General features: G+C 38.2%; 3 protein-coding genes across 3 annotated transcripts; all 3 read right to left on the reverse strand.

Moving 5' to 3' along the window:
* Positions 1–1,394: 1,394 nt before the first annotated feature.
* On the reverse strand, positions 1,395–3,264 carry LOC121795134 (protein CDI-like). The gene is made up of 2 exons (XM_042193585.1): positions 2,612–3,264; positions 1,395–2,534 (listed from the first exon to the last, which is right to left on the reverse strand). The coding sequence occupies exon 2, from the start codon at positions 2,508–2,510 to the stop codon at positions 1,698–1,700; it is 813 nt and encodes a 270-aa protein (XP_042049519.1). The 5' UTR covers positions 2,511–2,534; positions 2,612–3,264; the 3' UTR covers positions 1,395–1,697.
* A 137-nt stretch (positions 3,265–3,401) lies between these two features.
* LOC121795147 (auxin-responsive protein IAA17-like) lies at positions 3,402–4,883 on the reverse strand. The gene is made up of 4 exons (XM_042193604.1): positions 4,617–4,883; positions 3,990–4,174; positions 3,789–3,894; positions 3,402–3,695 (listed from the first exon to the last, which is right to left on the reverse strand). Exons 1-4 carry the CDS (start codon positions 4,796–4,798, stop codon positions 3,629–3,631), a joined length of 540 nt encoding a protein of 179 aa, XP_042049538.1. The 5' UTR covers positions 4,799–4,883; the 3' UTR covers positions 3,402–3,628.
* Positions 4,884–11,702: 6,819 nt separating this feature from the next.
* LOC121795149 (auxin-induced protein 22C-like) lies at positions 11,703–13,967 on the reverse strand. Its single transcript, XM_042193606.1, has 3 exons — positions 13,499–13,967; positions 12,826–12,919; positions 11,703–12,052 (listed from the first exon to the last, which is right to left on the reverse strand). The coding sequence occupies exons 1-3, from the start codon at positions 13,812–13,814 to the stop codon at positions 11,953–11,955; spliced, it is 510 nt and encodes a 169-aa protein (XP_042049540.1). The 5' UTR covers positions 13,815–13,967; the 3' UTR covers positions 11,703–11,952.
* Positions 13,968–14,223: the final 256 nt, after the last annotated feature.

Here is a 14,223-nt window from a genome sequence, read left to right on the forward strand (position 1 = left end):
CCACTTCACGGAGGGGGTGGATATGCTATTTTCGGCTCGATTCAAGGGAAAGTTTACCCCCAAATCCACCAGTGCCAGTTGCAAATTAGGCCAGCTCCTTGCAGGTTGTGCTTCAAATCTGGTTTTTAAACTTTTCAATGTCAATTATTTTTTTAATTTACCAATAGTAACATTTCCACCAGTTTTGATGATTCATCCTATTGTAACATTCTAAATATCAATTCGCTTCTGATTATATTTACAGGTTATTTGGGATCAGTGTCATTGTTTATGTTCTTGCCTTTCTTTTCTTCTTTTTCTCATTCAATTATCACTCTCAGCAGAAATTATACTCTTATTATACAATGTAAAATCACTCTCAGCGGGGTGTTGCGGGGTGTTCGGTTGTCAAGATTAAATCCCATGATTAAATATGTATCATATTTGGTTCATAAGATTGAACCTTACAACTTAATCCTAGATGGATAGTCTCATGATATTAGTCATGACAACCGAACGCCACCTTATTATACAACGTAAAATGGCAAATAAAATTTAATTTGAAAACCCTATTATACACGTGAGAAGTGATAGCGTGATGTGTGGCACATTGCATTATTTGTTGATATTAGTAAAATTTCGTATGTGGTGGCACGAATTTAGGTTCATTCGCATAAATAGATATGAACACCCGTCCCATCGATTGGTGGAGGCAGGGGCAGCTACATTGTGGTGGTGGCCATGCCATGCCCCCTCAATTATTTAGGAAACTTTTAGAATATTTTTATAATTTTATATTAAAAATACCAGAAGTATTTGTTAAATTTCTGAAAGTCTGAATTTAATTTATAATTGATTCAAAAGACATTTTACTCAGAAAGCTCTGAGTTACACCTTCGAGACTCTGGGGCCCAGGCCCTTACGACGACGCAATAGAACGAGATAATGTAACACCTTCTGGCTTGACATCTGTTTTCAGTTTGCCAAAATGATTGAACCCAATTAGCTAATAAATTCTTGATTTCATTTCATCTAACATGACACATTAGACTCATCTTCCTCATTGCTTAGCACATGTGACATGGCACTTGTGGAAGTGGCACATAAGAGAGATAACTTATCTCTCTAGTGAAAAAGAGTTATCTTGGTGAAATGATATGTAAGAATGTGGATTGAATCTGTCAAAATCACATGAAACTCGCATCCATGTGCGCACATGAAATTATCTGTCACTTTATGCTCAAACAACAAATTGGTGGTATCCAATTTCACACCTTCACATAAATATGAATCTTCCTAAGAAATGGAGCACTTGTCCAAACCATTTATAGCTATAAACATAAATGCACATTTCTGTTTGCATCTCTTTGAAATCACATCTCAAAACTACAAGCCAAGAAACAGACAGAGACTAATTTAGGCAGATGAATACAAGATATTATTGATGCAGGAATACACAAATACACATACAAGAATACAGTGAGACAAGCAATAGCTCATGAACAGAACAAAACACTCTTATTCTTCTCTTCTCTTGTCCAAGTGTACTACTCATTAGACACAAATGCTTTCTCTGATCTATCGAAAACTCGGATTTTATAATACCACAAACAAATGATATGAACACAACATAGGGGAATGAATACATCTACAAGGATATGCAACTAGTTACCAAACTTAACATTGAACATCATCACCTCCATCACCTCTCAATCGACCTAATCTCCCTTCGTCACATCACCCTTCTGGTACTCCTCCAACTCACTCAGCCAAAGATCACCAAACTCACAATCCTTCCACTCCTTAAACCACGGCCCACCAAGCGTGTAATGTATGGCCTTAGGGAACGTGCTCTCATCGCCCTCCACAACCTTATTGTGTCCAACAAGGAAATTCCACACAAATGGGATCTCCCCAATCTCATCATCATCCAGCCACTGAAACCTATGGAGAAATGCCCCCGACTCCTTATTCACCAGCTCGGGTGTCAAGCTCCTATTCTTGGGGTGGCCGCAATTGTACAACACCATGGAAGACCAGTTCTTCCTAGGATACACAGTCTGCACCGCGCCATCCATCTTCGTGGTCTCCTTAGGCGTGTAGTCGTGCTGCACGCACATGATCGCGTACTTGTCATCGATCAAGTCCACTAGCTTCTTGATATCATCCAAGTACAAGAAGTCACAATCCATAAACATGGCCCATCCCTCGTAATTCGCTAGGTAAGGCGTCAAGAACCGTGAAAACGAGAACTCAGTGCTCTCCAATTTCCCCCTCTCCCGCCAATAAACCCCCAATTCACGAAGCTCAGATTGCTTAATAGGGAAAATCTCAATAGGGATCGAAGCCCTCTTCAATAGAGAATAACGGCACACCTCATAAGCAATGTCTTCCCTAGGATCATACCCTACGAAAATCTTGAAACCCTTGGCATTCCCATTTCGATGAATCTCACTCGAATTCATGGAATTGGGATCGGAATTCTTTACCTCGACGCCGTTGGAGCGATGCAAATCCGCGGCACCCGCCATTGGTTCAAGCAAGAAACTTAAAAGCTGCAGCAAAAATTGAAAAAATACAATCAAGATCGCATTTTTATTGGTGTAAACAAGAGCAAAAGCAAGCAATGTACCTAGCTCAGCAGATCTGGGATTGGGGGAAAACAGGGGAAGACAGCATAGCGAGTGATGAAAGGAGTTAATAATGGCAATGCGAAGCAGAAAAGGGCAGAGGTGGCAACGTCGTTTTCATTGATTAGGATCACAGAAATTCAAGTACAATAACAGAGGGAGAGAGATTATAAGAGAAAGATCGTTTCAGCATTTCTTCACCACAAAAGGATGTCGGTGTGCGAGCGCCTTTCCTTTTTAGATTCTTAGCTTTTTTTTTTCTTTTTTCATGTTAAGTGGATCTTGAATTTTCGATTTATTCGAAAAGAAAAAAAGTACTATTGGCATCCAATTCCATACTCTACTTCCTACTCGTTTAGAGATATTCTATAATATATTGTTGAAGTTTTTAATTTGATTTTAAAATTTTGAATTTTTGAGAATGTTCTTTTTATGTGGTGGGACTCAAAATTTATCATTTCGCTTTCTTTCATTATTCCAATCCATTGGCCGGCACACTTGGTTGTTTGGTTTCGTTTTAGCACTCATGAAAGAGAAGAAAATTAAAGGTATAATTATTTTTAAATCATAATTTTTTCTTGACTTCTTATTAATTCCATAATTATGAAATTGAGGTATAAAAGCACACTACTACTAGCTAAATAGTCATAATAAGCCTAATACATCTACTAGCTAATTGTTAAGAACTACACATACTCAATAGCACCAAAAAACAATGTTGCACTACAACATTATTGCCACTAAAAATGATTAATCTCATTATTCCGAACCATTTATGCTAATTAATCATTATTAATCCAAACCTAACTAGTATATCTCATTGCAAAATTAGTTTCACTATACAAGCAAATTTCAACAAAAGATTGCCAAGAACCACTTATATATCAAGCACTTGATGTTGCTTTGGAACTGCTCTAACAAAAATAACAAAAAAAGAAAAAGAAAAAAAATGTAAATATTCAAAGAAATTGATATATGGTTACTGAAGCAAATAATTCTTCCTCGCATCAAGCCACTTATCATACTAATCCAATGGCCTCAGAGCTTTTCATCAACCTCAACCTCTTGCATGATTCAACAAACATTCTGTTAAAACGAAACACACATTTAGATATTGAATAGCAAGAAAAAAAGAATTACAAATACAAAAAGTTATTGAGGGCAAGATAAGGAATTTACCTCCAAGGAACATCTCCAACTAACATCCAATCTCCATCTTTGTCTTCATAAGTTGGAACATATTCTAAGCCATTTGTAGAGTCCACCATCTTCCTTTCATTCCCAACTGAATACCAATATATAGACATGAATATAATCCTCAAAACTATGGTAAAAGAAAGCCATTTTTAATGAATTAAACATGATTAGTTAAATGCTTACATATAGTCAAGAATGTAAACATGTCCTCAAATACACCCAATAATTCTTGGTAGCTATTGTGAAGTTGAAGATCAATTTTTCTAAGGTATGGAGCCCCATCCATTGCCACCTTCACAAATTTGCTGCCTTTTTTCATCACCTTCTTTTTGTATGATCTCACTGGTGGCCACCCCACAACCTGATTCCTATAATATTTTTAAATATAACATGTAATAAACTAAAAGGTATTGATAGTAAAAAAGAAAATACTACATGCAAATGAACATAAATTTTTTAAAATTAATATAATTATTGAATCTAATTAACTCAGACTAAAAACTAGAGTTAATTAGAAATTTAAAAACTAAAATCCATGTGAAACTAGAAATCCATAAATAATCCTAATTAAGCTATGAGGACTTACCAACTAGGAGTAATAACTAAGAAATCAAATTAAAGATATACCAGATGGCACGTACAGAATTTAGCTTGTGTTCTACGATTGCATAATTTAATAAATATAAATATTATTCTTAGAAAGTTAGAATCTATGCATACACCACCTTCTCAAAAAAAAAGAGGCACATTTCATTGCATGAATATTTAATAAATTAAAATGGACGCAAAAATTGAAGGAATCAAACATACTCGGGAGAAGAATCAGATTGCGTAACGACACTTGATTCATCTTCAGAGCTGTTTTCCAGGCTCAAATCCACCGTGTCCGCAAAGCCACGCTTCGCGCCACCGGGGAGGGCGAGGGTGAGCTCCGTCTTGAGGCCGCCGGAATATTCGAATTCCGGCCGATCGCTTCCTTTAACCGTCGACATAATATTTCGTTGTTGGGATTTCTGATGTTGGAGGTGAGAAATTTGATTTAGCTGTTTGAGACTCTTATGTTACATTACATGTATATATATATATAGGGGAATAGGATATAAATGAAACGCGTTTTATTTTAAATGTGGGGGAAAGGGAGCGAGCGAGACGGTGTCGTTTCAGTAGGGCCAGTAGTGTGTAGACGCGTGTCCCATAAAACAATTTTTGGTTGGTTGTTGGGTTAGGGAAGTGTTGAGGAGAACTCCGAAGTTAAATGTGATAAAGGAATTTGCGGGGAATATGAGCTATTGAATGGGTCCATTTGTGTTTCTCTGCCTTTGTGAGTTGTGTAATCATGTAGTGTCCATCTATGTGAAGAAATGATTTCTCACGTAATTAAGCAACAAATTCTTTGAAAATCTAATCATTGTATCTTGCAAATGACGATACAATTCTCCAAATTATACTAGTATTTGATAATTTTCGTAGCAGCAGAAATGATATTAGACCATCCACTACGCGTCCCACGCCGGGCTCGCGTTTCGTCCCGGAGGGACGGGTCCTCCGTGGGACCCGTTGCATTGATCATCCTGTCCCGAGCCAGGGGCCGTCTCGTCCCGTAGCCCGTAGACGCGAGACACGGGACGCGCCGTCCCGCCACGTGCCCGGGAGACGTGTCCCGAGCCCGATGCTTGCGTGACGCCCACTCGCTGGCCCGCGAGTGGGCGTCCACACGGATGACGCAATAATTCATTTTTTTTAAATTCGAATTTTAATAAAAAATAATAATTTTCAAACGGTAATATTACCGTTAATTTTTTATTTTCCATTTTTAAAATTTTTTTTACTCTATAAATAATCCTATTTCATACTCATTTCAAACACAAACACACATCTATTCCTCTCAAATCCTCTCTATCACTCCAATTTCCATCTTAAATCAACTCAAACAAATGGATCCTTTTGAGCAAATGCGTCAATTAATGGAACAATCACTTGAAGAAGATCGACGACGAGAGGCGGAGGAAGCCGCGCCACCCCACGACGCTCCCGGAAGTACATCAATCGGAACCGGGAGGAAGCCACTGCACGGTTAGTACGCGACTACTTCTGCGATAACTCGATTTGGGGAGATACCTACTTCTGTCGCCGTTTCCGCATGAGTAAACCGCTATTTCTCTACATAGCGAATACTTTGGCGGCCCGGGAAGAGTTCTTCCGAGAAGGGTTCGACGCGATCGGCCGTCCCAGCCACACGACGCTGCAGAAATGTACTGCAGTCATCCGTCAGCTTGCGACTAGACAAACGGCCGACATATTCGACGAATACCTCCACATCGGAGACACCACTGGGCGCATGTGCTTGCTCAACTTCTGCAGAGGCGTCCGGGCAGCCTTCAGTGACAAATTTCTCTGGAGGCCAAGCACGGACGATTGTCAGTTCCTCCTCAACCTGCACGAACAAGTGCACGGATTCCCCGGGATGCTTGGCAGTGTCGATTGCATTCACTGGCAATGGAAGAATTGCCCGGTGGCTTGGAGGGGGTCCTACACGAGCGGCCACAAAGGCACCCACCCAACCGTTGTACTCGAGGCCGTTGCCGACTACCGGCTTTGGATCTGGCACGCGTACTTCGGGGTCCCTGGCTCGAACAACAACGTAAACGTGCTCCACCAGTCCGACCTCTTTACCGAAGTTTTGGATGGTAAAGCGTCGGCCATCAACTTCGTCGCCAACAACCGGCTGTATAAAATGGGGTACTATCTCGCCGACGGCATCTACCCGAAGTGGCCGACCTTCGTGAAGACGTGCAGCAGGCCTGCGAACCCAAAGCAGGCTCTTTTTTGCGCAGAAGCAGGAGGCTGCGCGCAAGGATGTGGAGAGGGCGTTCGGGGTTCTCTAAGCGCGCTTCAACATCATTAAAGCCGGCTTGTTCGTGGTTCATGGAGAGCATGGTCGACATCATGTATACGTGCATAATCTTGCACAACATGATTGTCCGAGACGAAGGACCCGATGCGGGAAATTGGTTCGACCCCGAATCCCCCAGAAGCTCAACCGCAAGTAGTCCGCCGCGAAGTGGAGCGCATCCGTCTATACAAGAACGGTTGGCTATTCGGGCAAGGACACGCGACTCTAGCGCCCACACCCAACTCCAAGAGGATCTAATTGAGCACATTTGGGAAAACTTTGGCGGAGAAGATTAAATTATGTTATTTTTATTTTTATAGAATTTTAATTATGTCTTTTTTTTCTTTTTTTTTTAAGTTTAAGTTGTAATGTTGTTTTAATTTTAATGAATTGTGTTTTTTTAAATTGAATTGGGTTGGAAAAAAAATGAAATTGAATGAATAGTAATTAAGGGACGGAGCGTTGCAGGTTCCGTCTCTTAGTTAAGGGATGGAGGAAAAAAGGACAGTGAGGCCCTTAAATAGTGGTCAAATAGTAGTTAAGGGACGGTATAGAGACAGCGTAGTAAATGGCCTTAGACTTCATTAAAATTTGATGACCCCAATAAAGTCATGAAAAAAATTAGAAGATAGTTTTAATTATTACTACTTACTAAGTTATTCAAGTACCTCTTAATTTGAAGCGAAGATTATTTTTATTGGAAGAATGTGATTATGACTTTTTCTAAGATCATATTGTGACCTTAAATCTCACAGAACAAATTTTCAATCATGGATTCTAATTTTTCAAATTGAACATCTCCTTATATGCACTAATGCACAAGTTCAGTGGTAGACCAACACACACCATGAGTATCGTCATTTGTAGTCGAGTCGACCACAGGCAGCTCTGCTTCCGCCCCAAGGCAACACCCTCATTCATTCACCGAGAAAGAGATCTACCGTGAAAGTAAAAAATATTTTTGTCTTAAAAAGTTACATTTTAGCTAAAATTATTTTGTTGGAAAGAGAATTCGAACAATTTGAGCATTTTAGGAAGGGCAAATTGCCGAGAAAAAAGCCATGAAGTTTGGTCGAATTAAGTTTTGTTCCGCAACTTTGAAAATTAGTCAGAATAATTATAAAATTTGGAATTTTTTTTCTCAACTAATCTATAGTGAAATTTTTTGATGAAATTATATATAATTTTAGAGATCATATATTCCTATTTATATAATTATTGTACAATATGTGTTTTAAATGTTTATTTAAATTGATATTGATGCATTTAAACACATATTCGATTATTGTACATATTTTTATAATGCCACTTTTAATAAATTAACCCATTTTGATTTAAATTGTTATTATGATATTATTGAATAGTTAGCATCACTCTTGAGTCTTGGGTTAAAATATAGTTCTAAAACTATGCACGAAGTAAAGATATAGTGTACCTAATTAGGCTTTGTTTGTTAGCAAAAAAAAAACATAAATATTAGACATATTATCATGTGATTTCGTGAAATCGACACGTGTGCCCTTCTATGTGCATGCATCCGAGTCTTTGACTGTTTTCGAAAGAAGATAAGGAGACAAACTATAATATAAGTCATGAAATTTGACTAGTTTAACCAACTCTAAGATTCAAGCGCAACGAATTAGAATTAGTAATGCCCATTCACATGCATCTTCAATTCATTATTGCTATATTAGAAGAATGAAAAAAAATAGAACTCGTGGAGTTAGACATAGTGAAGAAGGTCATTGTCAGCATCAAAAGTCAGAGGCGGTGCATCGTTCATCGTTATACGCCAAAGAAAATGAGTAATGTATATAAAATGCGCTGTCAATTGTCAAAATTCTTTTCTAATTAGTTACAGTACATACTAATTAACCTACACTTCGAAAAAAAAACCCAACAATAATATAATGCAAAAAACTATGTGTGATTGTAATCACTAATCAGAATCATTTGTTTACATAGGGTAATTAGATCTTAAACTATACCCATTTTATAAAAAAAAATTATAAAAAAAAATTAACTGAACCAAATTGTTGATTCTGTATCAAACTTATAGTTCGTCAAATGGCACCATATAAATTTTTTTTAACATATGCTTTTAATAGAAATCGATTGAATTTAATTAAATATTTCTTATAATATAATACAATTTTAATACCATGATTTACCATTGTTAATGTGTGTGCGTGTGGGAGTTCAATGTTCATGCACCAAAAATACCAGTTTCAATACAGCTAGCTCAAATAAAGTAGGCTGCTGCTAGCCTGTTTCAATGGATGGAAGCAGTTTCCCACTTTCCCTTATTATTGGTCTTTCTAAATTTATTGATAAATAAAATATTGTGCTCATAATTAATCTTCAGAGCATCCATAACCGTGCTCTTGCCAGCGGCACGGTTGTGGGCCCGGGCGGTACTATTCATGTCTGCTCTCTGGCAAGAGCACAACACCCACAACTGTGCTCTTCCGCAAGGACGAGCACAATTAATTTAAAATTTAATTAAAAAATAACATTTCCATAATATTAAAATTCATTTAAAAACCACAATAAATATTACAAATGACAAATAAAATTAAACATTACATAATTAAAATCCTAAAAATGAAAATTTACATAATTAAAATCCTAAAAATTAAAAAAACCACTACTCGTTGCCGAATTTCGCCCACATGTGGTTGATTAGGTCTTCTTGTAGTTGATTGTGGATTCGAGTATCGCGCATTGTGTGTCTTGTCTCGATCATCTGGCCAACCGTCGTATGCTCGCCTCGGCGTGGGGGAGACCTCGTTGTTGAGCTTCCGGCTTCGTCCTCGTCGTAGAAGCTAGCCGCCCTCGGCCCTTCGTCGGCTATAATCATGTTGTGTAATATAATACACGTGAACATGATGTCGGCGATATTATTCACGTACCACAGCCGAGCCGGGGCCTTCACAATGTTGAATCGAGCTTGAAGGACCCCGAAGGCTCTTTCGACGTCCTTCCGCGCTGACTCTTGACGCTGCGCAAAAAGAACCCATCTCGGGTCGTGCGGGTTGTGGAGCGTCTTCACGAACGTCGACCACCTTGGGTAGATACCATCGGCGAGATAGTAACCCATGCGGTATGTATTTCCGTTGATGGTGAAGTCGATCGCCGGTGCTACACCATTCATCACATCATTGAAGAGTGGTGAAGAATAGAGCACGTTCAAGTCGTTGTTGGATCCGGCAACGCCGAAATATGCATGCCAAATCCATAGGCGATAGTCGGCGACCGCCTCAAGGATAAGTGTTGGGCCGCCGCCTTTGTGACCGCTTAAGTGTTGCCCCCTCCAAGCAGTCAGGCAATTCTTCCACCTCCAATGCATGCAGTCAATGCTGCCAAGCATTCCGGGAAAGCCATGGACTGATTCGTGAAGACGAAGCAACCGTTGGCAATCATCGGTGGTGGGTGCCCGAAGGAATTCATCCCCAAAAGCAGAACGAACTCCCTCGCAAAAATTCTTTAAACAAAGGATTCCAGTGGACTCACCGATATGCAAATACTCGTCGAAGATGTCGGCCGTTTGCCCAGTAGCGAGTTGTCGGATGGCACACGTACACTTCTGCAACGCCGTGATACTTTGCCGGCCGGCTGCATCAACACCTGTTTGAAAGTATTCAACACGTGCGGACAATGTGTTGACAATTCGCATGAACAAGCGCTTTGACATGCGAAAACGGCGCCTGAAGTAATCTGTCGGAAACCGCGGATGGTCGGCAAAGTAGTCGGCAACGAGCCTTTCGTGGGCTCCCTCCCGGTCACGATGGATGTAGCGGCGATTTGATCTAGTGCGTTGAGGAGGATGAGCGGGGGTATTCGCCGCGACATATGCTTCGTAAGCGGCACGATGTTGTTCGTAGTATTCTTGTTCTTCGCGCTCCGCTTCCGCCATGAGATGAGTGAAATCCATTTGATGTTTTGAGTGAAGGTTGAATGTGTTGATAGTTTGTATAAGAATTATGAATGAGAGATGAATGAGAGATGAATTGATGTGATAAATAAGTGATGAATGTGTGTATTTATAGATGATTTTGGGAAAAAAAAATCAAAAAAAAAAAATAAAAAAAAATCAGAAAAAACGGGAAAAACGGCCATATTTTTGGGATTTGGAATTTTTTATTTTTTTATTTTTTAGCATTATTTATAATTAAATACCGATTTAAAAAAAAAGTTTGAATGCAACGGCTACGCCGTTGCCCAATCCCGTGCCGCCACGTGTGCGTCCGCTGGCACGGACGTGCTCGATACATCGAGCAGCGCCGTGCCAGCGGCGGCGACCCTTCTCCTTGCTGCTGGCACGGACGGCGGTGGCGACGACCGCCACCGCTGCGGATGCTCTCATGTATCGAGCAGCGCCGTGCCAGCGGCGGCGACCCTTCTCCTTGCCGCTGGCACGGACGGCGGTGGCGACGACCGCCACCGCTGCGGATGCTCTCATCTCGTATTGTTTAGGTAAATAAGATTTATGTACGCACTCTTGATTAATTATTTAAAATAAATGAGGTTATTGACACACATGCAACAACTATATATGATCCCTATTCAGATATGTAGAAGGAGGCCGAGTACTAATATATTTTGTAAAACAAAAGATAAGAAAAACTGCTATTTTAAAATAGATCTCATTTAATTCACCTAGCTGGAAGATATAATAGTAGCTGGATATATCTTATTTTAGGATGCATTGTCTATTTCCAATTAACCCTTTTACTTATTTCTATATATAACCAGTCAGTCCAGATAATCAAGGCCCAGCTAGAGTACTAGCTATTTCTAAACTAATTATCATATTGAAGTGATAAATAAATAGAAATTTTTTTAAGATGTGTGAAAATGTATTTGAATTCGAGACTTTTTGGCTTAGTATTCAACCACTATAGAATTAATACACAGTAATTGTTTATCTAATTCAGATTTCACATAAAAAGGATGAATGAGAGAGTTAGATTTTAGTTAATCACAAGCTATAAAGAAAAGAATAAAAATCCAAACAAAGAGAAATTGCATAAATTTGAAGCACAACAAATACCTCGAAATTAACCAACATACATAGAACAAACTATCACAAAAATACAAGTAAACTTAACTCATCTAAGTATCCGAAGTACTCTGTAAATAGTTATTTCTCAACTATTGTTCAATCAATTCTAGAAAATAATAATACAGATAAAGATTATCACCAAGGGTGTAAAATGACGGATATACCCTTCATTTCCTAATTAATTATCCCTAATATTCTGTGGCAAGTCCCTTGAGAAGGTCTTTTGCGATTTTCTTAGCATCTGATCTCTTCATCACCCTCAGCCTCTTGCATGACTCTGCAAACATCCTACAAAAATAATACACATTAATTTAATTTAATATTAAGTGTTTGAGTAGTGCATATTTTAGAGCAAATAAAGAAGAAATACTATAGTTATTTTCACACGAGGTGATTATTGTGTTTGGTGGGAAATGTGGGACTGCATAACATTTCTACATATATGATGATGTCTGGATTGACTAGGATTTTTTACAAATATACTAATGCTTCTATTGTGGTAATATATTTTTTTTATAGTGGATCATATAATAATGATCTATAATCCATAATGATTTTTAGTTAATACAATTTTTTCTTAACTTGATTCAGTTAATTAATTTACAATATGGTGACATAAAATTTGTTGTTGAGTTAATTATTTGTAATTTGAATTTAAATCATGACGCTTTTTAAGGTGAGATGGCCTTGATTACATATAACTATTTCTTTTCTTTTCTTTACCTACTATATGCACACAATTATTTGTAAAATGTGATTTAAATTTAATTGTATTAGACAATACTTTAAAGTTCACATTGTGGGACCGGCTCAAAATCAAGAAAGTCAACATAATAAATTACCTACATATAGTTATTTTTTTCACCTTTGTTAATTGTACCTCTACTTTATTACTTACATATAGCTATTTTATTACCTTAATCCCTTGTATATGGACTGAAAATATACTATAGTTTGAAATGAAATTACATCATCTTGTGTGTGAAATGCTCGTAAATGTTTATTTTTGTTACGACTATTAAAATATAAAAATATAAATTAAGAGAGAGAGAGAGACTTACTCCCAAGGGACATCTCCAAGAAGCATCCAGTCTCCATCTTTGTCTTCATAGATTGGAACGTACTCACAATTTTCTGCATCTTTCAATGCTTCTCCTGTTTACATTTCAAACCAAAATCATAAATACTTTGGTTTATGATTAACAATTACTAATAGTATAAAAATAAGTTTCTTTATCATGCTCCCATAATTTTATTCCCTAATCATCACATTTTGCGTACATTTTGCCTGTCCTTTCGCCGACAATATATATTCCCATACAATTTAATATTTTTTCAATTAGGCTAAAAGTATTAGTACAATTATCCACTCAAAATTTCATTTCATACATAATTATATCTCTTTTTCAAAAAACATACTTATTGATAGGACATATCATATCATTACATTGATCAGCCTCATAAATAAACATGGCATGTATAAACTAGATCTAACATAAAAATCAAACTGAGTTAAGACAGTTTGAATTAGGCCAATGCACTAAACCTAGTAAGTTATGGATCTCATGAAATTAACATATGCATATCACATTATAAATACCTAATTAATTAACATGCAATTTTGCATGGCAATATTTTCAAGGCCCAAAACTCCATCTCAAAGGTAACTAATCCAACAAAATTAATACTAACAACAAAAAGACATTAATTAAAGAAGGAAAATAAAAAACTAACCAATCCCAAAGCATCCAAAGAGCTCTTCAAGAGCCATAACAAGATGAGAATAATTTTTATAATTACTCAAATCAATCTTCCTCAAAAAGGGAGCTCCATCCACACTAACTTTCACATACATTTTCATCATCCCACACCCATTCTTCCGTCGGTACGAGCACACCGGCGGCCATCCCACCACCTGATTCTTCCTCGCCTCCTCCTTCCCCTCCTCGTCGCAAATATCAGAAAACACCCTCTTCTTCTCCTTCACCCCGCCCCCACCGGGGAGCCCCAGCCTCAGCTCAGTCTCGAGCCCTGAGCAAATTTTCGCCATCTCTTTTCAATAAAATCGGTTGGAAATAAGAAAAAAATGAGTTTGTTTGAACTATGAAGTGAAGAAGAAGAGATAGGTTTATGATTATATACATGGAAATGCCAGGTCAATTGAGGCTAATTGGTCGGTCACATGAGAAACAAAGGTGGGGGAGTGTTTGTTTGATGTAGCACTTGAATGAGCCGGCAAGATTAAAGGTGTGTATGGGAAGATCGGACGGCTGTGGGGCGGGGATGGGGTCTAGGGTTTGATCTTAGGCGTTGGATGGGAAGGATGGGGACATTGCATGTGAGGTGCTTGAGTAATGGGGTGGGTTGAGATATTCTAATTTGTGTCTTTGTTTATTATAGTTGGTGTATAATTTTATTTGATTTTGTTCTCTATGTTATAGCTTGCATGCATTAGCATA

The sequence above is a fragment of the Salvia splendens genome, chromosome 3, assembly GCF_004379255.2.
Source record: "Salvia splendens isolate huo1 chromosome 3, SspV2, whole genome shotgun sequence".
Taxonomy (NCBI): Eukaryota; Viridiplantae; Streptophyta; class Magnoliopsida; order Lamiales; family Lamiaceae; genus Salvia; species Salvia splendens.

Coding starts and splice junctions, on each gene's coding strand:
- LOC121795147 (XM_042193604.1), bottom strand. CDS start 4,798: ATGTCGACGGTTAAAGGAAGCGATCGGCCGGAATTCGAATATTCCGGC. Junction 4,175..4,616: donor CAATCTGATTCTTCTCCCGA/GTATGTTTGATT, acceptor AAAATATTATAG/GAATCAGGTTGTGGGGTGGC. Junction 3,696..3,788: donor GTTGGAGATGTTCCTTGGAG/GTAAATTCCTTA, acceptor TCGTTTTAACAG/AATGTTTGTTGAATCATGCA.
- LOC121795134 (XM_042193585.1), bottom strand. CDS start 2,510: ATGGCGGGTGCCGCGGATTTGCATCGCTCCAACGGCGTCGAGGTAAAG.
- LOC121795149 (XM_042193606.1), bottom strand. CDS start 13,814: ATGGCGAAAATTTGCTCAGGGCTCGAGACTGAGCTGAGGCTGGGGCTC. Junction 12,920..13,498: donor CTTTGGATGCTTTGGGATTG/GTTAGTTTTTTA, acceptor AAATGTAAACAG/GAGAAGCATTGAAAGATGCA. Junction 12,053..12,825: donor CTTGGAGATGTCCCTTGGGA/GTAAGTCTCTCT, acceptor TTATTTTTGTAG/GATGTTTGCAGAGTCATGCA.